Genomic DNA, 23,566 nt, shown 5'->3' on the forward strand with positions numbered 1-23,566 from the left:
TGAAACAAATTGAAGTCCTTTATGTTGCACAAAGACTTTGTAATTAAAACGAAAACAAACAAAAACAGACAAAAATTGAAAAAAAAACCAAAATCGGATTAGCATATGTACAATTTTATAAAACAACATTACATGGAGGTAGAAAGAGGCGTTGAGTATATGAATTATCAAAGTGAAGTGGCCGTTTTAACTGATTTTTGACAAAAAGACGGCGAAAGATCCAAGAAATTAATTAAAAGAAATCCAAAAATAAACTGAAAAATCAAGAAATATGTGCCAATTTTGAACTTCAAACGCATTTTGAGGCTCTGCAAAACTGTGGTATCAATTTCCGAGGCTTACTTCTTTTCAATATAGCATCCAATAAAAGTTATTTCTACAAAAAAACCAAATTACAAGCAAAGAAACTGGGCCACTTAGACGAAAAAACGGCTAAAAACGGTTATCTATATGTGCCATCCAGTCAAAACTATTTTTCAAAGTCAAAAAGTCATTCACTAAACGCAGCGCATGATCAAAAAACTTCTCTCGCTCCGAAAAAATTAGATCGCACGGCAAATTTACTCCCTTTCGCTTTTAGGTCAAAACAGTGTCTGAACCAATAGTACTTCCGGTAAAAAAAACCTAAAGAAAACCAATACTTCTCTTCGAGTCGTAAAAAAAGACAGCGCCCCAATAGAATTCAAATTCTTTGAATTGTAAAAAAAAATTGGGAGCGCAATAATAGCCGTCTGGAATTTCTGACGCGGCTATTAATTACAATAATCTCTTCTCACTAACCCTTGCTGTGTGGTACTGGGCGGACTGAACAGCCATGGGACGAACTGTTTACAATTAGCAACTGGGTCTCTGCTCAACACACAAGCTATGATCTGTGCAACCCCAGTTTTCAACTCTCCGCCAAGAGTGTCCTCGTGAAGAGACACACTCAAGTTTGCACCTGTAAAGGAAGGTCTCAGCACAATTTAAGCGCTTCCTCAAATTAAAATACACCTCTTTAAATTCTCTATCTAGTTTAAAATACCCCTCTTCAATCAAGCGGTTTCTTAATGACACCTGAGCTAACAAAATGTAGAACGTTGAGCTTCGAAATTTAAAAAAAATCATAGGACAAGTCCTGAAATACAATCCAAATAATGGACTGAAACTAAAACTACTGTCAGCAGAACAAAAAACAAAGAATAGCATTGCTTCAATTCCTGTGGCCGATATCCTGGAGGCCAAACTCTATAAATTTAAATACACCCATTAACCCACGCGCAATCTTTGAAAAGGGTTTATTGGCCACTAAAGATCGAAAAACTCGATAAAAAGACAAACTTTCAAAAAATAAAATTGCAAATTTGATTGAAAGTTGCTAAAAGTTCGTCAAATTAATATCGTCAAACCATATAATTGTCTCTAGAAATATTTGTCCAGTAACCCATCTTCGAGGGGGAAATTTTCATTTCCCTTAGAGATTGATAAACTCAAAAAATAGTTTTTTTTGAAAAAACGACAAAACCGTGATATAAAAATCTTCAAAAAAACATTTCGCTGTCTCTCGAAAGTATCCAGTAACCCATTTTTAACACCCAAAAAAGTTTTATTGCCTATCAATGACGAAAAAATCACAAAAAGACAACAATTAAAAAAAAAACACGGAAAAATCACTTTAATTTCAGGTGTTTAAGTTTCCAAAGCCAAAACATAGCAAAGTAATAAAAACGAAAAATAGCATTCAAAAAATTTAGGTCTTCGCAACAGCAGCCGATTCAGCATTCTGAGACCTTGCACGACTAGTAAAGCCAGCATAGCTCCTGTAATGAAACTTAGAACCCACTTGCTGTTACCAGCTTATCCCGCATTGAAAGATCAAAGTCATGTAAAAATCTATGAAAACAAAAAAGAGAGCACCAATCCAGTCTAAATTCTTCGAATTGTAAAAAAATATAGCCGGAAAATAACCACCGTTGACGCGCTTGACGCATTTCGGCATTGAAACAAAAAAAAGAACAGATAGAAATTGACAATTTTTTTTCAAAAACTGCTCAAATTTAGTATGCAATTTCAGTTAGATTCTAAAACTATACTTAAATCAGCTTCTAAACTGAAAGGTATAAAGCTTACTAATGTCATCTAGCAATCGCTCTAATGAACTTTGATAGCCTAAAACACTGACTTAATGACCACGCTTCATAGGTTTGTCTCGTTTCCTTTGCTTTTTTTTTTCACTGTAATCACTGTAATATATGAAATTAGTCAAAATTTTTGTACGCAGTTGAAATCATCGAAGTACGCGAGCAGTAAATGTCAGGATATTTTAGGCTCCCAAAACTTTCTTTTGGAAAAAAATTTGATTACTGCAAGAAATAGCTAAAAATTGTTAAAAAATTTATCAATTTCCGTAAGTTCTCTCAGTCGAAACACTATTTTACAACATAAAAACATGAATCAATAAATAATCTCTGCCGCTTTAATTATTAACATTAGTTGTAGCATTAAATCAAAACAAACGGGATAAAACAAAACAATGGCCAGAAAATTGATCAAATCGAAATTAATCAAGAAAGACTAAAAGAGAGAGAACATTCAAACGCAAAAATTTGTATGTTACCAAAACCAAGCCCTAAGAATTTTCACGGAAAAAGGGTGTTGTTCAAATTTTGTAAAAGCCGGGAAATAGCCGCCGTTGACCCGCTTGGCGCACATTGGGAATGAAATAGAAAAAGTGGAGATAAAATAACCGAAACAGAAAAACCATTTTTTTCCGAAACAGAAAAAATAAGAGATAGATCTTTTCTAAGTGTCATGATTTCTTTATTCGTGCAAAAATTCTTGCTCTTTTGACTTTGACCGTACTCATTACATTGCTTAATACAATACGTGAAAGTATTTAAAATAATTTCAGTTGAAACAGCGAGTGGGGTAAGTCAGAAGTTTAGCGTGAAAAACGAAAAACTTGATCAAAAGGTAAAGCGAATTAAAAAAGAGTACCTAAATAACAGCCGTTGAGAGACTGACGGCGGTTATTAATTAAAAATCGATTCAATTTCTTCAATAGCATGCCCTGTTTGTTCCTCTAGCGGATTTTGCTCGGTTTACAGACCAGTGGTTATAGTGTGCTCGAAGAGGAAGTTATAGATAGCGGTTTACCGATGATGATGTTCTTTAAGTCCCTAGCTCTGCAATGAAGCCTAGACAATCTTAAATCCCTCAAGGAAATAATTTTGACGGAATTCTGGATGCAAATGAAATGGAAACTACACAAAAATTTGCAAATTTTGAATAAGATTTTCATCTGCAAAAGGGACATGAACTTAATGAAAAAACGAGAAGTAATAATAATAAACAATAAAGCTGACAGATTGCCAGAAAATAGCCGCAATAGCTTTGTAGATCTGCAATCTCAAAAAGATAGTAGAAAAGACGAAAAAATTAGCTGCATCTATTAGCTGCTCTTAAATAACCTTAACAATCACTCGACCTTATCTCTTTGAAATAATTTCAGTGTGAGGAGATCATTTTTGAGAGTGAGGTAAGTCACGTGTCAGCAGAAACAAAACTGATGTCACGCACGCAATTCAGTTGACATTGCATGAACGAATGAACAAAAAGCAGATTTGAAAGGGTTGTGACGTCATATGGTCGTAAAAATCTTGACGAATAAAAAAAACCAAAAGAAGGCTAATAATAGCCCAGCTATCGCTGTGTGGCTATTAATAACCCACTAAGGTCGGGCTAATAGCTCTCAAACGACTGGCGAGCGATGGTCTTCGGCAGTAGCCAGCTAGGGCTTAGGGATGCATTAGGTGGGTGCGAGTGGGGGGGGGGGGGGGGGAGAGGTCAAGCGATGGGGGTAGTGTTATGGAAGAGCTGGACGAAAGGAGAGGGGGTTCAATTCGTAGGGTTGGAGGAGGATTGACTGGATGGGTTTGGGGGGAGGGGGTGGAGGGGTGACTGAGTGGGTCACACTTTTAAGAATAAGAACCTCCCTTCACACCTTGAAATTGTCTCCTCAAAGCAGATTCGGTGAATCGCCTACTTAGAGAATAGTGAAGCCTTGGGATCTAAGATAGCTGCTTAGCCACTTAATGCCCGAGTGCCACCTGTTTATCCCGTTTTTGAGGACGAAAGTCAAATGGGTGAGACAAATACTCGGTCAAGCGAAATATTTCATTAAAAAAAGACCACAGGACCAATATAATTGCTACAAACCTCGTTTGAGATTAATTAATAATGTCTTTCAGTCCGATACAAAATAAATCAAATGCTATCACTTTAATTTGACATCAAAAATCATGAAAATATGTGAACAGGTCTTAAAGAAGACAGCGCCCCAACACAATTCAAATTCTTTTAATCGTAAAAACACAATGGAAGGCCAATAATAGCCCCAGCTATCACTAGGCGGCTAATAAAAAAGACCACAGGAATTTAACAAAAGGCATGCCGAAGTTGTATCATTGTTTTAGTTTTCGTTGAATTTAGATTATTACGATTTTCTTTCATAAATAATATTTTAAACTCCTGGCAATATCTTAAATCTTGACAAAATCCCTCATCGCGATTTTTAAGTTTATGCCATTTCTCACGACACAAAGTCAAATTAATGAGGCCAAAGGACTAACAATATACAACTATTTATGACAAAAGTTCAATTGCGCTCAAACGTCACTAACTTTTGTCCCCTCCAGCTCCACCTGCTGCCCCGTGTGAGGATGAGAAGTGTGAAGACGAATTGTGGTTGTTGTGATTGTGGTGGTTCATCAGACTGGCAGCCAAGGATGAGTTCATACCTCCAAATCCAACTGATGGAGTCCAAGAGTTGTTGTTGTGAGAGGTGTGGTTGCTGGCTGAAGTCAAGTTGGGGGCGTTCATTGTACGTGCATTCGCCTGCAATATTTGATAGGGTACGAGCTATTCACACATATCTGACTTCAACTACTGCCCCCTCGTCAAATTGCGACGGTTATCTGCAAAGACTCATACAAAGACGAGCTAAATACGGATATGCCCAGAAAGTCCAACTTCTAAAGTACTTGGACGGTTATCTTGTTAAATTCTTGCAGATTGCTATTGCCGCTGCAATGTTTTTTTTTTACCAGATACAAGGTCCCTGCAAGATCTTAGCAGATAACTGTGATATTTCGTCTGGCAAGATCCCTTGATTACAGTACAATAGAGTTATATGTTTCCTTTTTATTCCAACTTTGTGCCAAATTTTCAGTTATCCCATTTCTTTTTTTATATAAAATTGTGCAAGAAGTATGGATTTTACAAATTCATTAAATTAAATCCATGTTTATTCTTGTATCTTTTTTATTTCATCACATAGTCCCGTCTCTGGAAATATGCAGCAAATAACATCGGTAACTGATGAAGTTGATTTTAAAACTAGTTTGTGGACTTCTCATTAAGTTGGATTTCCCTGTAACTGTTCAAAATGTTAACACGTAAAACGCAATAGCGCATTCACTCTATTGATTTGGGATTTAGTGTTTGACCTGTTTAGGGAAAGAAAGGAAACAGTTCCAAAACAATGTTCGAGCACAGCCAACATCCGATCCATATGGAAAATGAGATCATAAATAGTCTCAAATTCTACCATACAATGTAAGTGTGGGTTTAGCAATGCACAGCTACATTTGGAGACCATCTATGAATTGCAGGACCTCATGTTAGTCAGACAACATTAAGACATCTAGAGCACCAGAAGAGACATTCTATTTGGATTATAAATTACATACAAATTACAAGTTTGTTCATCAATAACCATATAATGCTTGCCATTTCCTTAAATTCAAATAAATAACACTTTCGAATAGTTTCACATATTAATTACTGAATTACGTCATATAACGTTCATCGTTCTTATCACTCGATCTTGTCTGCCGTCCTCTATAGATGGTAACAACGCGTCAATTAGACACAAATTAAGGAAACCCTAATTGTGAAAAATTGCCTCGCATTATTAGTTAAGTATTGAGGACACACCGCAGATTAGCACTTACGCATATAATGGCTATTATATTATATCATGACTAATTTTAAAAAATCTAAATTCTGCTAATCGAAATAAGTTTTGTGAGGAAAGGATTAACTATTACTTGAAACATAAATTATTTGCGGCGTTAAGGTAATTAACACCAGGAAAAAACTTACAACTTCAATTCAAAATGCTTCAAAAACAGACAGTTTTACCGTTTATTTTGCATTTTAAACGTGTAAATTTGTTAGCGATTGTATATAAAACTAAAAAAGGATGTATCTTTCATAGATTTTTTAAATCTTTTGAGAAGCTCGCCTAGTGTAAAAATATTTCCGATTCACTTTTGAGGGGAGGCCCATTTATACTCCAAAGGCGTCTCCGGTCTTCGTTCAGCTGAATTTTGCTGAGCGATATAAATTGCGTAGAAAACTATAGTAAAAATAATAATAATAATAGTAACAATAAAAATAATAATAATAAATTGTTCTCAAGTATGTATAAACAAACAGCATTGTTCTATGAGGTTTACATATACATACTCAAAAGGCCATCAAAAGGCAAAAAAAGCCTAGTCGTGTGATGCCTTTGGGAAGCAGTTCAACTTTGTTAGCAAATAGGGACGGGGGTAGGGGGTTGATATTGGTTTGTTTTTAAGGTTTAAAAAAGAGTGAATGACAGCAAGTATACGTGAGGAAACAGGGGAGATTTTGTAAAAGGATAAAAAAACTTTTTAAAGTTTTGAACAGTTTCCCAAAAAAAGAAGAACTAAAAAAGTTCTATGATATCATTTCCTTGTATAATATTTTCAAGAAAAGTATGGTGGTGTGTATTAATTCCGGATCTGCAACAATTCTTTATAAAAATGAACATATTTTGAGTCGAAATTAGGTATATAATTTAGCAATTTTCTCATTCGTATTCCAATTCTCTTTGGGTTGATACCAGTAAATTGATTGCTAGGCTTTAGTTTCTTACTTGTTGTTCTTTTCTCATCTAATTTGACAAGCTCTGAATCCTGAATAAACCGGTTAAAAATTTCATTTTTATGTTCTCGCCTAATTGTTTAGGTTAAAAATTTAAAGCTCAAATATGTAGCTCTTTCTATGAGTGGTATTACTGGAGAGCTCGCTCGTCAAGGGTAGGTTATTAGAATCGAAGGATTTCTCGAAATTCGTGTAGTTAATAAAGTTTAAAAAATTGCACACTTTTCAGCCATCCTTCTTTGAACGCCAGACATTTTGCTACTGATTTCAAACTATTCAAACTACTTTTAAACACTTTTCGATAAATTTCTGTTAACATTACATTTTTTGGATTTCAAAGACTAATTCGTGGCAAATTCAAAGACTAATTGGATCCAGCTACTGATATGCTTTCTGCATCTCAGTGATGAATGTGATTATCGAGGTTTGAACATTTGTTCTAATTTGCGCCAATTTTGTAGCAGTTTTCTTTCAAAACAAACTTTGCATATTTACGTTAAAAACTTGGTAGCATTAATTTATGTCTATCGTTAAAGGAAATCCAATCTGTTAACCAAATTCTTTCACACCAGGCCGCTCGAAAGGTTTTCATTCAATGTTTCATTATTGTAGACTAAATTTTGGTTACCTTGAAAACACGTCCGACCATATTTACCAAAATTTCACAATTTTTTCCCCTCAGAATCATTAAACTTAGCCGGCACATTGCCCAAAAACAGCGTCGATTGCTAACAAGATATCTAGTCTCAAAAAACTAATGAAAAAATTTTTACTGAGCACAAAAATTGTTTTTTTTTTAAATATCCGTAATGATGTCTTTCATTGTTTTTGACAAATGTAATGTAACGTAGACAAGCCCTGAAATAATCTTCAATTAGAGTAGGTAACCTTAATTGTCTAAAAATCATTCCGTTAAAGTAAAAAGTATAGTTAAAAGCCAGAAGTCATTTTGAAGTTGAGATAAATTCACCAAAGTGACAAGAAACATTCACGCTCCAATGATTGTGAAAAAAGACACACGCCATACATGAAAGAAAAACCTATACAGGAAATACTTGTATTGAGCGTGACGTCAGATGTAGCTACAAATAATTTGACACGAAAAAAGAGTAGCTAGCTATCGCTAACGCAGCTATTGAAAATTGAATGAAGCACTTTCTGAACTTCCACTTTATGGCAGGGAAATCCCTGTTCAAACAGCAGGAATTTTTGTCTCGGCCTTTGCTTTTCGAAATTATACCAGGATAGAATTTCTAAACCCATGATGTTAAGTTCCATTTAACAATATGTTTAACTCAGCTATTCACTCAAATCATTTCTCAATTGTTGTTCATAATGTCGGTAGACCGAGTTTCTTGTTTCAGCCAGCGGATACGGGTTCTAGCCTACAAATCCCCAAATCTAATCGACTAGGAAAACAGAATCTTGGAATGCAACTATATTATTATCCAGTTTTTAGTCTCTCTCTCATATTATTCATTCTCTTTCCAGCACTTTTAGAAATAATTATACTGCATTCTGATTGGTTAAAAAATATACTACTTTATATCAATTTAAATACATATCAATTATGAATTTTATAAGCATCAAAGGAGAATTAGGATTCGGCGAATCAGAGATTCGTCATACTGGCCAGCTTTTTTTTCCTTTTAGCACGGCGATTTTATTGTGAAACAGATAATACTAAATCAGAAAGCATCTTTCAGCTGTGAATAATTTAGTATGGTTGCAGCTCCTTTTCTTACAAAATGAAAACAAAATTTTTGTCTTTTTTTCCACTTATATGTTTTCTGTATTTTTTTTGTTATTTTTCTGCCTTTTCGGGCACCCAATACAAGTTAAATGAATTGAAATCTATTTAGATACAGAACAATGAAACATAATGCACAAGATATTTACATTAGAACAACTCTATATTGGCAACACTGCTATAATCAACAAGCAAGCATAAAATTGCTGAGAGCATCTATCCATAAAGTAGCGGATGTTTAATACTTGTGCTGCACATAAAAGTTTATGAAGATAACGTAATCAGTTTATGCTATGCTACTGCGTAACAATGGTTACCTCGCACAAATTTTGCTTTTACAAATGAATTGTTTTTCTTTTAAGCCACGAGTTTTCCAAAACCCAACACACAGCCATACAAAATTTACATGTGAGCGTTTTTTTTAAAAAAAATTTCAAATCATGCGGGTGGTGCACTCGCCTCTGTTGGAGTACACTTCAGTTCGCTCGGGCAGAGCTGGTGGAATTGTGGGGTAGAATGATCTTGGAGGAGCTTCTGGTGCTGCGCTTAGCAATGGTTGAGCGTAAATGTGTTCTGGTGGTTCAAATCTGATGATACCACTCTCGTGAATTGGGACTACTAACGAACATTTGTGAATAATGTGCTCGGGGTGTTGCTGTAAATAACGGTAGTCCTCGGTACTAACTGCTGAGACTGGCTTAGTTTTTATTCGTTTTTCCCCGACTTTCAGTCTATATGGAAAACGCCTGTTAACTTTAATGAAACGATGCTGTAAGTATACATAGCCGAAACGAAGCAGCTGAGATATGCAGAATGAGGTTACACCGAGTCCAATCGAAGTCTTCCAATCAATAAAGGAAGAGAAACGGTGGTTAAGATGTGGCTTGAGTTCCCTCATCTTAAAAACGATTGGTTTCGCAAGCTCGTCTAATTTTTGCTGATTTCTTCTGTAATTCGTTGGGATTTTTGCCAGGTTCAGCTGAAACTCTTCTAACAAGGTTTCCTGGGCCTGACCCAAGTCATTACTGTTTGGGAGCTCTGGCAACGGCGGCAATTGCTGAAATAACTTGCCCAATGGTGGTGATAGCTCGATATTGAGCCTTACTGCACCTGTCGTTTTACAGGAGGCGAAATCCGATTTGATGAAAATGTTGTTTCCTTCGAGTTCATTTCCACATTTTAATGTTATTACGCACGCACTGCATCCCTGGTTATGTTTAACATCAGCCAAGCCTGTTGAGTTGGAAGGCCTCTCCGTCATCAGGAAATCTGGATTTGCACTTGTGATTAGCCAGCGCCCATATCCAAGATTTTCGGCCTTCTCCTTTCGAGGCAATTTGATGCTTTTCACCCTACAGTTTTCCAAGGCTTCGTACTCGTCTTGAAAGAGAAGGGTAGCAATGCATGAATCCTTGTTTTTTTGCAAAGAAACCATTTTGGCAGACGCTGTAGCTAACTGATCCAATACAGTTCTCAAGATCTCTCGGAGTCAGTATCGCAGCGAAGTGACGGTTCTCAGTAACTGCAATATATTCGCTCTCAATTTCCCAGCGTTTGGCGTGGCTGCCATTTGTGGGCATTGGAATCGTTTTCGCATTGTAAACATTCAGCACTGTAGATTTCGTCGCCATAGGTATCGCTAACGTAAAAATGATCCCGATTTCATTACTCAATACGCTTTTAAGCAGCGGAATTTCGTAATATGATAAAACTTTAGAAATCGGTATAGCCAACGAGAGCATATCCGTGGAGTGCAATTGTTGTCTTCCGATGGCTTCAAGAACTTCCGTAAGCTGTTCTTTTGGGAAGAGTGCCATTGGGAGAAATCCGTTCGCCATATGACCCAAGTTCTGGAACAGGTTTGACTGAAATGTGTACAATGCTACGCGAAAACTCTTCGCAATAGTGTGTAGTGTGCTCAAAATGCCTTGTAGAGATATTAAGTTGTGGTTCAGCGACGTTCTCGTATAGAAGTATTGATGACAGTTTCTATATTTGTGGATATTTGCATTGAAAATTTTCATTTGCTCTTCTATTTGCTTGTTATTATCGTTCTGAATATTCGTAATCTCGTCTTGTTGTCGTCGCAGATGTGTCAGCGTCGAAGCTAACACGAATAGTCTTTGATTGTTTCTATCTTGGACTTGCGACCAACGCTTCTGCATTTTATTCACGTGGTCGACCGTTTGTAGAAGGGCTTGTTTGTTCAGATTACTGTCTCCTGCAGAGCATGAACCCAGGATAGATGTCAGCGCACATGACAAGGTTGAGCCACTACTAAGTCCGAGGCCGAACAGACCTGCCCCTGCAGCGAAAGTAATTGGCGCTACTCGTGTTGCCCTGTCAAATGAAGTACGTTTTGTATCTGCTGGGGTTAAAAGTGTTTGCGCGGACTTGATGAGCTCTTTGCCAGTTGCAGCTCGTATCGGGTTTGTTTGAGTGTCCATTCAATTGTCAGGTTGCTTTTGCTCATTCTTGTGAAATTGATTTGACAAAATTTTGTATCAACTTTCCACAGGTCGTCAAGTGTGGCGGCGACTTTATCCAGGTAGTTTTGCAACGAAGCATTAAGAGATGGAAACGGCAGAACAAACTCCGCGTTGATATAGCGCTCCGCTAGGAGAATTTTCCTGTCAAAGTTGAATAGGATTCCTCGTTGGGAGTCTCTAAATGCAGCGATGCTGGTCATCAGGTGCGTAAAGGCAATGAGTTTCATCGTTTTGTTTTTTTTCCAATTCGCAGAGGTCGGAAAGTGGAGGACTGTGTGGGGTTGTAGTATTTATAATCGCTCCATCAATATGTGATTTCTGTTGAAATTACTGGCTGGATTGTTGAAAGTAACATTCAGAGTTTTTGTACTATTGTTAAACCTCCGGAATGTTGGGTAGAGTTCATCCGTTATATGTACAAAATATCCTCTCGAGTGGTCACCAAATTAACTATTATGGCTGCACCAGATGGGACCAGTTGGACTCGTGACAATGCTCCAACTCGATCATTTATTTCTAGACGCATTTTTCTTTTAATGGAGGTGCATGCAGGGAGGCATAGACATCGAGTCAATTTGTAACGTTTCCCTAGAACAGTCTAGTAAATCTTTGATCTACTTGAAGCTGTATTTGTGTGTCCAAAAAATAAGAATGCTGGGCTCGAAATCCTTCTCGAGGTTAATCAAAATGAAATTCTTTGAATCCGGGTAGAAAAAATGTTTAATCTCATAAATCTCGCTTTCGAATTTAAGTTTAAGTTGAAAAAGTTCTGCGTTTTGCGTCGTTAATCGGGTTGCTGAGAATGGACGGAAAATAAGGAATGCTTCAAGCTAATAATAATCAATTTCGCTTTTTCTTTGTGCTTTTGCGTGTGAAAGAATTTTGAAATCAAAGTTCTGATGAAAAACAACAATTAAGCAATCGTTTAATTACTCGAATTTATTTTTGTCTGTTTAGTAGAGTACTCAAACTTCTCAAATGAATTTTTGTGTAGGAATAAGCGTGCTGTTGCGTATTCAGGGGATTCAATCGGGGCACAAAATTCAGATTGTTTATATTGTTTTTTTCTTAATCCGCTTAAGCGGAAAGTATGGCAGGTGTTCGTAATTACCAGCGCTAGGTAAAATTTCCAAGTTTTGCAATGGTTGTTCTTGTGTTGTCGCAACGGTATCGCGGTTCGCTTTGTTTACGGTTGCTGACGTAGATGCAGGTGTAACAACGTAAACAAAAGAATTTTGTTTTATTTGGTAGCACCTGCCTATGTACTTACGCTGATTATTGGAATTCTCGACCTCACAAACGTTCCGCTTTAGTTATTAAAAAAGGATTAAATTGCAGCAGGTGGTGCCGTATTTTGTTAGTAGCTGGGACAAACAATGACGTGGAAGAAATCACGCGGTTTAAAAATGGGTTGTTTTGACAACAGTTGCTATCATATTAGAAAGTGCGTCACAGAGCATGAAAAATGAAGTATTTAGGGGAAAATAATTTGAAAACCAGCTATTAAAGAATAAAAGGTCACATTATTCTTTGATATGGTATTTCCAACAAATCAAGATGAATGTCTTTGCCAAATTTGATACTGGACATTAGAATTAAAATTTGGTCAAGACTTTCAAGGGAAAGTAACAGTATGAATCGTTCCTCAAAGTCGGGTGTAACTATTAAGATGTAAAATAAAAGATCCTCGGAATAAAGATGTTAAGATTTGAAGTGAATTCTGTTCAGTAAAGGCCAAAACAAATTTATTCGCATGAAACTGTGTAAAAAAGGGTAATTCTGAGCAAAGAGATATCATAAAGTCCACGTACTGATCGTTCATAATGATGTCTCTAAACACAGAAGTAGTTTTTTTTGTTTTCTTTTAAATGTTTCCTTCCGTTTTTGTTCCCCTGCCTTTTTCGCTTGTTTTCAGTTTTTTTTTGCTTTTTTCTGTTTTTTCTTTGTTTTTCTGGCCGGTGTTGCCCCCGTTGCATCGCAACGGTGTTGTTGTTGAGGACTGTGTGGTGCAAGTTAGGATCGTACCGGACGCCTAGCAGGTTTGCTTTCTAAGTATAAGCATTAGGGGTTAATTTATGCCCAAATTTTTTTGAGGTCAAAAAACTTAGCAATTTCCAAGTGGACTAACCGAGTGCATTTTCAGATTGAAAATGGAAAACTGTAATGAAATTGTGAAAGATGATGGTATTCAAATGTTTTGTTGCAAAGATGCTACTTATTTCATGGAAAAGGGGGGTCTTTTTATCGCAAGTTCCTGGACGTGCAACTGAGTGTCCAGTTCTAGAAGTAGAAAATTTAGTTGTGAAAGGCAGCAGCCAGCAGTGTGATCTGTGGTTCGGGCTGTTCATTGGGCTTGCTGTTTGTAACGTCTGTGTGTTGACTATTGTTTTGTACAAGAAGGTGAAGAAGTGTTGGGATCAATTGAAAGCTCCAAAGGAATAAGCTTAGAAATGCTTAGAATATTGTTTTGTTGCCTTTTAGCAAAGCAACTTTGGTTACTGTGACTGACTCTTTGTGACTTGTTTTTTATTTAGATTGGCTTAAATTTTACACTTTACTTGTACTCTACTTGAATTTTCTCTTTGTTTTAGTACAACTTGTCAATTGAATTCGGGCTTTCCTTTCTTTCTGAGTGAATATGAGTTAACTAATTAAACTTTGCGCTTTTGTTATATATCTTCAAACGAACTGAAGACAATTTTGAATTATTTCAGATTGTATGGTTTACACAATAAGGTACCGCATGGTCTTGTGGTAACAGGCGGACAATCAACAGAAACTGTAGCAATTTCTACAAGAGCAGGTGAGTAAAGAAAAAATAAAATACGTTTTTATCAAAGACAAATGCTATGTTCAGTTTGGGAAGGGACTCTGTTTTATGTCGGGAGTTCAATTGGATTTAAATGTTTTATTGTAGTTAAGGTGTTCATTGGCGATTGCAAAAATAACAATTACTTCAGTTTTCGGGCAAAAAGAAATGATTTAAATCAAATTCCGGTGTTGACTTTATTATTATAATATATTTTTTTAAATTAAATTACAATTTGTTTGCAAAAAATCCGTTTTATGTATTGTATATTTAGTAATGGAATTCAATCTCTACATGAATATAATGAGCCAGCTAGAGGACAGAAATCTGAAGAACCGCGAAGCGCTTGATTCAAGCGCATTGCGTAAAATTTTCTTAGGACGTCTAAGAAAATTTAAATTAATAAACGGTGCACTACATTACGAAAACGCTCTGGTTCCTCTGAATTCAGAGTTAGAGTTTGAGCGTGCAATTGAAGAGTTGCACGAGCCGGGTGATGGAAGTCATTGTACTTCCATGAAAGCGCTTATGAATGCGCTCCGGAGAAGCGGCATCAGGCTGCCCAGAGCTTGGGGTGGTCTTGTAATTGCGGTTGAAAGGTAAAACACACGTAGAAGTAATCTCGTTTTAGATTTTCTGAAATTAATTTTCTTTTGTAGCTATATACATCACTGTGTACCCTGTTTTCTGGCGAAGAATCAGAATTACAGGCCCAAGTGTACGGGTATACCAGTTCAGTTGCGGAAAGATCTCTGCAAGTCTTTGGGCTACCAGATCTGGCGCTGCTCTGTAGAAGAGCAGAGATATCGTGTCACACTGGGAGTACCAGAACGGCAGAAAATCAGATTGAAGAATGCAGAAGGAAAGGGGGAGTGTCTAGTCTCATCCCTCTTCTTTCATTGACTGGTTATAAATCAAGTAAAGTAGTTTTCTATCTACAGTTTGCTTCCCTCACTTAGTTCATAACTCATTTAAATAATTTTAAAACTCACTTATTTATGTAGACAGAAAGCGAAAGGACCGTAGTTGCGAGAAGCTACGGCTAGTAATTGGCTCAGTAATGAAAACTGACGACTTCCAAAAGTACTGCCTTCAGACAATGAAGCAGAGCGTCAATGCTTTTCTCGTTCACGAGGAAATGAAAGGCAGGATATATGGACTGACTGAGCAATGGGTAAAAACAGTTGCCTTAGTGTACTACTAAATCTAATTTCTGAAGATGTTCTCACATGATTACTGCATTGCTTAGTATTTGGGCGCTGCCGTCGCTCTTGGGGTAGACGTAATTGTCTACTGGCAGTATCCTGAAGGTGGAGCTTGGGTGCATTATCCGCACAAGGAAGGTTCAAAATATGGACCTGCCTTCGTTCTGCACGTTGTGTGGCAGAAATTAAAGAATCGGATTGCCCAGCATTGTGAGCCGCTGCTTGAACTGCCCCTTGATGGGTTAGCAGCTATTCTGAAAGGATCAATTGTTTAAACTAGAAAAATTATGAGTATTTTTGTCTGCTAAAGTTGATTTACACTTACTCTTGTTCAGAGATGACGCAACGTATCTGGGCCCAGGATGCTTAATGGCGGGCGAGGAGCCTCTAAGGAAGGTTCAACGGCGGAAGTGATGCCAAAGACTGGAAAAGTTATGGTGAAATAGCCATCTTTTTGTTGTTTTTCACCATATTTGGTTAAGGAATGTTACATTTTCAGTATGATTCTCAGTATAAAACATACTTAATATCAATTATTTCGATAGGAAAACATAAAGTAACAACCGTATGACGGTCTAAAGGCCTGGCGATTGAGCTTCAACCTAGTGTTGAAGATGGAACTTGATTGGTCGGAAACTTACAAGTAGTAGTGGGGGAATCGAAGTGTCGCACAGAAAGTATCCCAAAAAAAGTTGGTGCAAATTTCAAACTAATTGCTTCTGCAGTTAGTACTAGTAAATGTAGTATCCATTTGTCAAATCCAGGTTCTTCGGTTAAGCGTTGAGGAGTTATATCGATTTTCGTAATGGCGTTCGGGCGTCACAGACGGAACTTATGATTTTTCTAAATTTTGCTTGTTCGTACTGGCGTCTAAGGGTCGACATAGTAAGGTAGTTTTGCAGTCGTTCTTGCTAGACCTGGGGTTGTAATTGCACGGCAAAACTTTAATTTTTTCCCAATATATGTGCTGTTTTATTGATGTTGTTTTGTGGCAATTTTTTTCTATGTCCCTTCTTAGTCAATTTTCAGACTTTTGGTCTTCGATAGCTGGTCTAAGGTTTCAATAAACGGTTGTCTTGCTCTGAATTGACTTTTAAGCTACTTCAAGCTTACATGAGGAACCTTTAAATTTCTATTTGGATTTATTTCAGTTGATTTTATGACGATATTTTTCTCTGTTTTTTGTCATGTTTGCCTTGAGTGTTTGAGTTCAATAAAACTTTCACTACGCAAATCTCAAGCAGTGCTGCTTGTATGAGAGAACAGTGAACATTGGTTGACAGATTTCAATGAGGTAGTTGTAATAACCTTAGATCTAATGGTTAAAATAATGGTCTTGAATCCTGTTTCGAGTTATTAGTAAAGCATTATCAGCGTGTTCTGGCAGATACAGTCTTGTTTAAATTCAATAGTTTCAATAGATTGTTGTTCAACAGCTAGGAGTGATCAGTTCCGTGCGTTTTTGAACAGTTTAAGTATGCATGAGTGTCAATCATAGGTTATTTTTTGTTGCAACATTTAATTATATTTGAGTTAGATTTTTAAAGCATTCCGGAATGTTCGTTTGCGAAGGTTTAAAATAATCTTGCTCAAAGAATTAACCTTGCAGACCTGTGTTACGAGGTACAAATTTTAATGTGTTTGTCAAGTGTAGGTCTGAAAGCATTGAGCAGGTCGGAATGATGTCCAGGCAAAAAAAAGAGACCCGAATATCTACAGTAGTGACCCTGTACTTTCAGTAAAATTTTGAATTATTTCAGATTGTATGGTTTACACAATAAGGTACCGCATGGTCTTGTGGTAACAGGCGGACAATCAACAGAAACTGTAGCAATTTCTACAAGAGCAGGTGAGTAAAGAAAAAATAAAATACGTTTTTATCAAAGACAAATGCTATGTTCAGTTTGGGAAGGGACTCTGTTTTATGTCGGGAGTTCAATTGGATTTAAATGTTTTATTGTAGTTAAGGTGTTCATTGGCGATTGCAAAAATAACAATTACTTCAGTTTTCGGGCAAAAAGAAATGATTTAAATCAAATTCCGGTGTTGACTTTATTATAATATATTTTTTTAAATTAAATTACAATTTGTTTGCAAAAAATCCGTTTTATGTATTGTATATTTAGTAATGGAATTCAATCTCTACATGAATATAATGAGCCAGCTAGAGGACAGAAATCTGAAGAACCGCGAAGCGCTTGATTCAAGCGCATTGCGTAAAATTTTCTTAGGACGTCTAAGAAAATTTAAATTAATAAACGGTGCACTACATTACGAAAACGCTCTGGTTCCTCTGAATTCAGAGTTAGAGTTTGAGCGTGCAATTGAAGAGTTGCACGAGCCGGGTGATGGAAGTCATTGTACTTCCATGAAAGCGCTTATGAATGCGCTCCGGAGAAGCGGCATCAGGCTGCCCAGAGCTTGGGGTGGTCTTGTAATTGCGGTTGAAAGGTAAAACACACGTAGAAGTAATCTCGTTTTAGATTTTCTGAAATTAATTTTCTTTTGTAGCTATATACATCACTGTGTACCCTGTTTTCTGGCGAAGAATCAGAATTACAGGCCCAAGTGTACGGGTATACCAGTTCAGTTGCGGAAAGATCTCTGCAAGTCTTTGGGCTACCAGATCTGGCGCTGCTCTGTAGAAGAGCAGAGATATCGTGTCACACTGGGAGTACCAGAACGGCAGAAAATCAGATTGAAGAATGCAGAAGGAAAGGGGGAGTGTCTAGTCTCATCCCTCTTCTTTCATTGACTGGTTATAAATCAAGTAAAGTAGTTTTCTATCTACAGTTTGCTTCCCTCACTTAGTTCATAACTCATTTAAATAATTTTAAAACTCACTTATTTATGTAGACAGAAAGCGAAAGGACCGTAGTTGCGAGAAGCTACGGCTAGTAATTGGCTCAGTAATGAAAACTGACGACTTCCAAAAGTACTGCCTTCAGACAATGAAGCAGAGCGTCAATGCTTTTCTCGTTCACGAGGAAATGAAAGGCAGGATATATGGACTGACTGAGCAATGGGTAAAAACAGTTGCCTTAGTGTACTACTAAATCTAATTTCTGAAGATGTTCTCACATGATTACTGCATTGCTTAGTATTTGGGCGCTGCCGTCGCTCTTGGGGTAGACGTAATTGTCTACTGGCAGTATCCTGAAGGTGGAGCTTGGGTGCATTATCCGCACAAGGAAGGTTCAAAATATGGACCTGCCTTCGTTCTGCACGTTGTGTGGCAGAAATTAAAGAATCGGATTGCCCAGCATTGTGAGCCGCTGCTTGAACTGCCCCTTGATGGGTTAGCAGCTATTCTGAAAGGATCAATTGTTTAAACTAGAAAAATTATGAGTATTTTTGTCTGCTAAAGTTGATTTACACTTACTCTTGTTCAGAGATGACGCAACGTATCTGGGCCCAGGATGCTTAATGGCGGGCGAGGAGCCTCTAAGGAAGGTTCAACGGCGGAAGTGATGCCAAAGACTGGAAAAGTTATGGTGAAATAGCCATCTTTTTGTTGTTTTTCACCATATTTGGTTAAGGAATGTTACATTTTCAGTATGATTCTCAGTATAAAACATACTTAATATCAATTATTTCGATAGGAAAACATAAAGTAACAACCGTATGACGGTCTAAAGGCCTGGCGATTGAGCTTCAACCTAGTGTTGAAGATGGAACTTGATTGGTCGGAAACTTACAAGTAGTAGTGGGGGAATCGAAGTGTCGCACAGAAAGTATCCCAAAAAAAGTTGGTGCAAATTTCAAACTAATTGCTTCTGCAGTTAGTACTAGTAAATGTAGCATCCATTTGTCAAATCCAGGTTCTTCGGTTAAGCGTTGAGGAGTTATATCGATTTTCGTAATGGCGTTCGGGCGTCACAGACGGAACTTATGATTTTTCTAAATTTTGCTTGTTCGTACTGGCGTCTAAGGGTCGACATAGTAAGGTAGTTTTGCAGTCGTTCTTGCTAGACCTGGGGTTGTATTTGCACGGCAAAACTTTAATTTTTTCCCAATATATGTGCTGTTTTATTGATGTTGTTTTGTGGCAATTTTTTTCTATGTCCCTTCTTAGTCAATTTTCAGACTTTTGGTCTTCGATAGCTGGTCTAAGGTTTCAATAAACGGTTGTCTTGCTCTGAGTTGACTTTTAAGCTACTTCAAGCTTACATGAGGAACCTTTAAATTTCTATTTGGATTTATTTCAGTTGATTTTATGACGATATTTTTCTCTGTTTTTTTGTCATGTTTGCCTTGAGTGTTTGAGTTCAATAAAACTTTCACTACGCAAATCTCAAGCAGTGCTGCTTGTATGAGAGAACAGTGAACATTGGTTGACAGATTTCAATGAGGTAGTTGTAATAACCTTAGATCTAATGGTTAAAATAATGGTCTTGAATCCTGTTTCGAGTTATTAGTAAAGCATTATCAGCGTGTTCTGGCAGATACAGTCTTGTTTAAATTCAATAGTTTCAATAGATTGTTGTTCAACAGCTAGGAGTGATCAGTTCCGTGCGTTTTTGAACAGTTTAAGTATGCATGAGTGTCAATCATAGGTTATTTTTTGTTGCAACATTTAATTATATTTGAGTTAGATTTTTAAAGCATTCCGGAATGTTCGTTTGCGAAGGTTTAAAATAATCTTGCTCAAAGAATTAACCTTGCAGACCTGTGTTACGAGGTACAAATTTTAATGTGTTTGTCAAGTGTAGATCTGAAAGCATTGAGCAGGTCGGAATGATGTCCAGGCAAAAAAAGAGACCCGAATATCTACAGTAGTGACCCTGTACTTTCAGTAAAATTTTTTGCTGAAGCAGTGCACGGTTTTTTTACGACGGTATCCCTGATACCAGTTGTCTGCAGAAGGTAACCTGTGCTTCAGTTGCTGGTAAATTCATCTGATTTGTTGCTTTACTATTCTCGGTCAGGTGTCCTAGGACCCAAAGTCAAAAAACTTTCAACCTCACCGTCGCTATTCTGTTGTCTCACAACTTGCATTTCTAGGTTATTCCAGTTTGTGCTTAATCTATGTCTTTGACGTAACGTGTTGGCCGTCGGTGTAGTCATATCTGATCTCTGTGCGTCAGTTGTTTGTCGATTCTGCTGTTCTCGTCGTGTAGGGAGAGTAGAGTGACCCAGATATCCAGCATTGGGCGTTGGTTGCGCCGTAATTGTTCGTATGGGTGTACTGATTTCCGCTTCATCTGACGAGGGTTGAGCGATCTGCTGTGTTTGCATTAGCAGGTAGTTATGTAATTGTGGAAAAAATGCAGTGTCCAGTACTTCATCATCGTGTGGCTCAGGTATGTGTGGTGAAAAGGAGATTGTAGAACTCTCACCTTCGTCTGCAAATGAAAGGTCCAACGCAATTGGTTCATCATCAATAAACAGGTCGCTGGTCAAGTCAAATTCTCTAAGTTCATCCATGTCATTATCTGTAGTGAAAACTGTCGTTCTATCTAAAGAACCTGTTTCAACGTCACTTCGGTCTTCTTGATTTTGTAAGCATGAGTCATAACTGCTATCGTTGGTCTCCATTCCGATATCACTATTTTCTACGTCGCTTTCGTCGCGTTCTTCCTCGTTTGGGACAAAGTCGAATTCAATTCGGCTTTCTGCTTCCTTGGTTTCACTTTTCAATGAAATTGTTTGTAAAGGTCTTGCGTTTAGCTGTTCTGAGCATTGTGTTCGAACGGCGGTCATTCGATCACCTTTTCTGAAATTGTATCGGGGATGGATGCGTTCTTTCTGTCGGCTACATGCTGCTTCAATGTGAGGTGGCACTTCCATATAGTCGGCGGAGTGTCCAACTTGAGTTGGCGTAGGCAATGTGTGCCCCACAACGGTGAATGCTTCGTCATCCTCGTTCATTGGATTGGGTTTCAGGTAGAGGTATCGTTACGGTGGTATTGTTACTCTCTTTGATTGAAACTTTTAGGTGATGGGTTTTGATATTTTCATTTTGGTCGTCGTCTAACATTTTTTCAAGAATTTCGTTAAATAACATCGGTTCCTGTTGTGTTTCGTCAATGGTTGGATCTTGAACAAATTCGGCTGGATCTATGCTTTCCAAGTCTTGAACGTCGTACTTTGGTTTGATGGGTCGTAATCGAATGCGGTGTACACATTGTGTGAATTTGGTGTTAGTTTTTCTCACGATGTAATTATTGTTTGTAATTCTCACTTCAACGCGGTACAATGGTAGCCACTTTGTTTTTTGCTTTTCCAAGCTCTGGTTAGGCTTTGTAATTTTTGGGTCAAGTAGCAGACAATATGAATGAACCTCTAATGGAGTTGCTGCACATTTTCTATCGTAGTACGCTTTGTATTTCTGATAAGATCTCACAACGTTTTCGCGTGCTGAGCTGAAAAGTTCAGACATTTTTGAGTGGAGTGTGGTTATATAGTGGTAATTGTTTGATGGCAAGCTCTTGGTTAAAGTTTGAAATCGTAGGTCGATTGGTGTAATGGGCTCTCGTCCATGAAAGAGAAGAGATGGTGTACACTGAATAGCAGAGTGATATGACGTGTTATGCACAAAACAACCTATGTCAACATATTTGTTCCAGTCAGACGACCATTCATTTTCATTGACTTTGAGTACCCTTTTTAAGGCCGCATGGCTTCGTTCTAGTAATCCAATAGTTTGAACGTGTTTCAAAGTTGCGTGTTTGAGTCTTACTTGGAGTAGTTGTGCTAATTCTGCCAATAGATTGCTCGTAAAAGCTGTCCCCAGATCAGAAAGAATGACTTTGGGCAAATAGGAATGTCGCATGAATATTGAGACTAAAGCTTTTGCAGTAGTTTCTGCCCCTTGGTTAGTCATTGGTATAGCAAATAGGTATCGACTGAAGACGTCGATTGCAGTTAATATATATTTAAAGTTGTGAGAAGTGGGCAACTGTCCCACAATGTCGATTTGTAACATGTCCGAAGGAAAATTTTGTTCAGATGCAGCTGGTTGCAGTGGTGGAGTAATTGTTTCGATCTTCACTGACTTTGCCTGTAATCATGTTAAGCAGTTTTTAATGTAGTCAACAATAAATTCATGATAGCCTGGAAAGTAAAACTTGAGTCGAAAATCCTGAAGAGTTTTTGCAATTCCGTTGTGGCTTCTAAATTTTGTATTGTGTGAGCGGAAGATAATTTCCTGTTGTAAGTGTTTTGGAACACAAATATGAAGAATAAAGCTGGCACCTGTTTGATCAAAAAATTTTCTGTAAAGTACATTATTCTGAAGCACAACTCTTGGTAACTGCTTAATGTACTTCTTTGTATCTTCGTTTGAGTGTAGACTATTGATTGGGGCCTCATTAAGAAGCCATCTCTTAACGAGGGAAATTGTTTCAGTGTTCTGCTCCTGGGATATGTTTAGCGGAGCCAGTCTGTCCGACAAGTCCATGGTGTCTAAAGGATTTGATTGTGCTAAGGCGCTAAGTTGAGTGGTGTAATAGAACTTGGTTAGACTTGTGAGTTCATGCGAGTTGTGTTCGTCGAGCTCCGTAAATGAGTACAGGTTTTGATATTCGTCTTCTAGATAATCATTTTCTTCCTGTTGCGAGTCCACTTCTGGTGTCTGTGCTTTAAGTTCCAGACATACCTCCATAATTGGTAATCGATCTCGGAGGAGTAATGTGAGTTTTTCCGAACTTTCAATCGGCAATCGTGATAGGTCATCCGCAGCTAATTCGCTCTCCTAGGTATGTGACCAAGTACAAATCGGAATGACAAAACATGGTCTACGGCGTTCCATGAGGATGCTGGAACTGTTTTTGCTTGGAAGAATCTTGTCAGGCTTTTGTTGTCTGTGAGAATAAGTAAAGGTTTATCTGCTCCCCAAACAAGATGAGCAAAGTTGTCCAATGCAAAATGTACTGCTAGGAACTCTTTTGCGTAAATTGACAGTTTCAGTTGTGCGGGTTGAAAGACTCTAGATCCAAAACAAACTGGAGCATACTGTTTCGTCTCATTTTTTTGTGTTATCGTGTAGTCTTCCGACCATCAAAACATATCCAGCAGCGTAGAATGAAGCATCTGCCAGGATTACATATTGTAGACCTTTCTTTGGTAAACGGAGACTACTCTTGCAGATTGTTTTGAGTTCTTTTTTCATCTGTTCTATTGTTGAGATGTGGTCAGAGTTGATTACAAATTCAGTGTCACTTTTAAGTAATTGGTAAAATGGTAGGAGCTTCTCAGCTAGTCTAGGTATGAACGCTTTGTAGAATTGACAAAATCCAATAAATCTCCTTACTTGTTTCAATGTACGCGGTGGTTTTAGGGAATGAAGAAACTTGTCTATTTTTTCAGTGATTGGCGCCATTCCGCTAGATGTGATTTTGCTTCCGAGAAAAGTAAC

General features: G+C 37.6%; 1 protein-coding gene across 5 annotated transcripts in view; it reads right to left on the reverse strand.

Annotated features, from left to right (window-relative positions):
* Positions 1-23,566, reverse strand: part of LOC142353171 (protein unc-79 homolog) — a 179,853-nt gene that overhangs the window by 21,540 nt on the left and 134,747 nt on the right. For all 5 annotated transcript variants that reach the window (XM_075405385.1, XM_075405384.1, XM_075405383.1 and 2 more), the window contains 2 exons: positions 4,662-4,875; positions 781-940 (listed from right to left, as the gene is read on the reverse strand). In XM_075405385.1, the coding sequence (XP_075261500.1) occupies positions 781-940; positions 4,662-4,875 (374 nt within the window). The remainder of the gene's footprint in view (positions 1-780; positions 941-4,661; positions 4,876-23,566) is intronic.

This window comes from Convolutriloba macropyga, chromosome 14, assembly GCF_964194025.1.
Source record: "Convolutriloba macropyga chromosome 14, txConMacr16.3, whole genome shotgun sequence".
Lineage (NCBI taxonomy): Eukaryota > Metazoa > Xenacoelomorpha > Acoela > Convolutidae > Convolutriloba > Convolutriloba macropyga.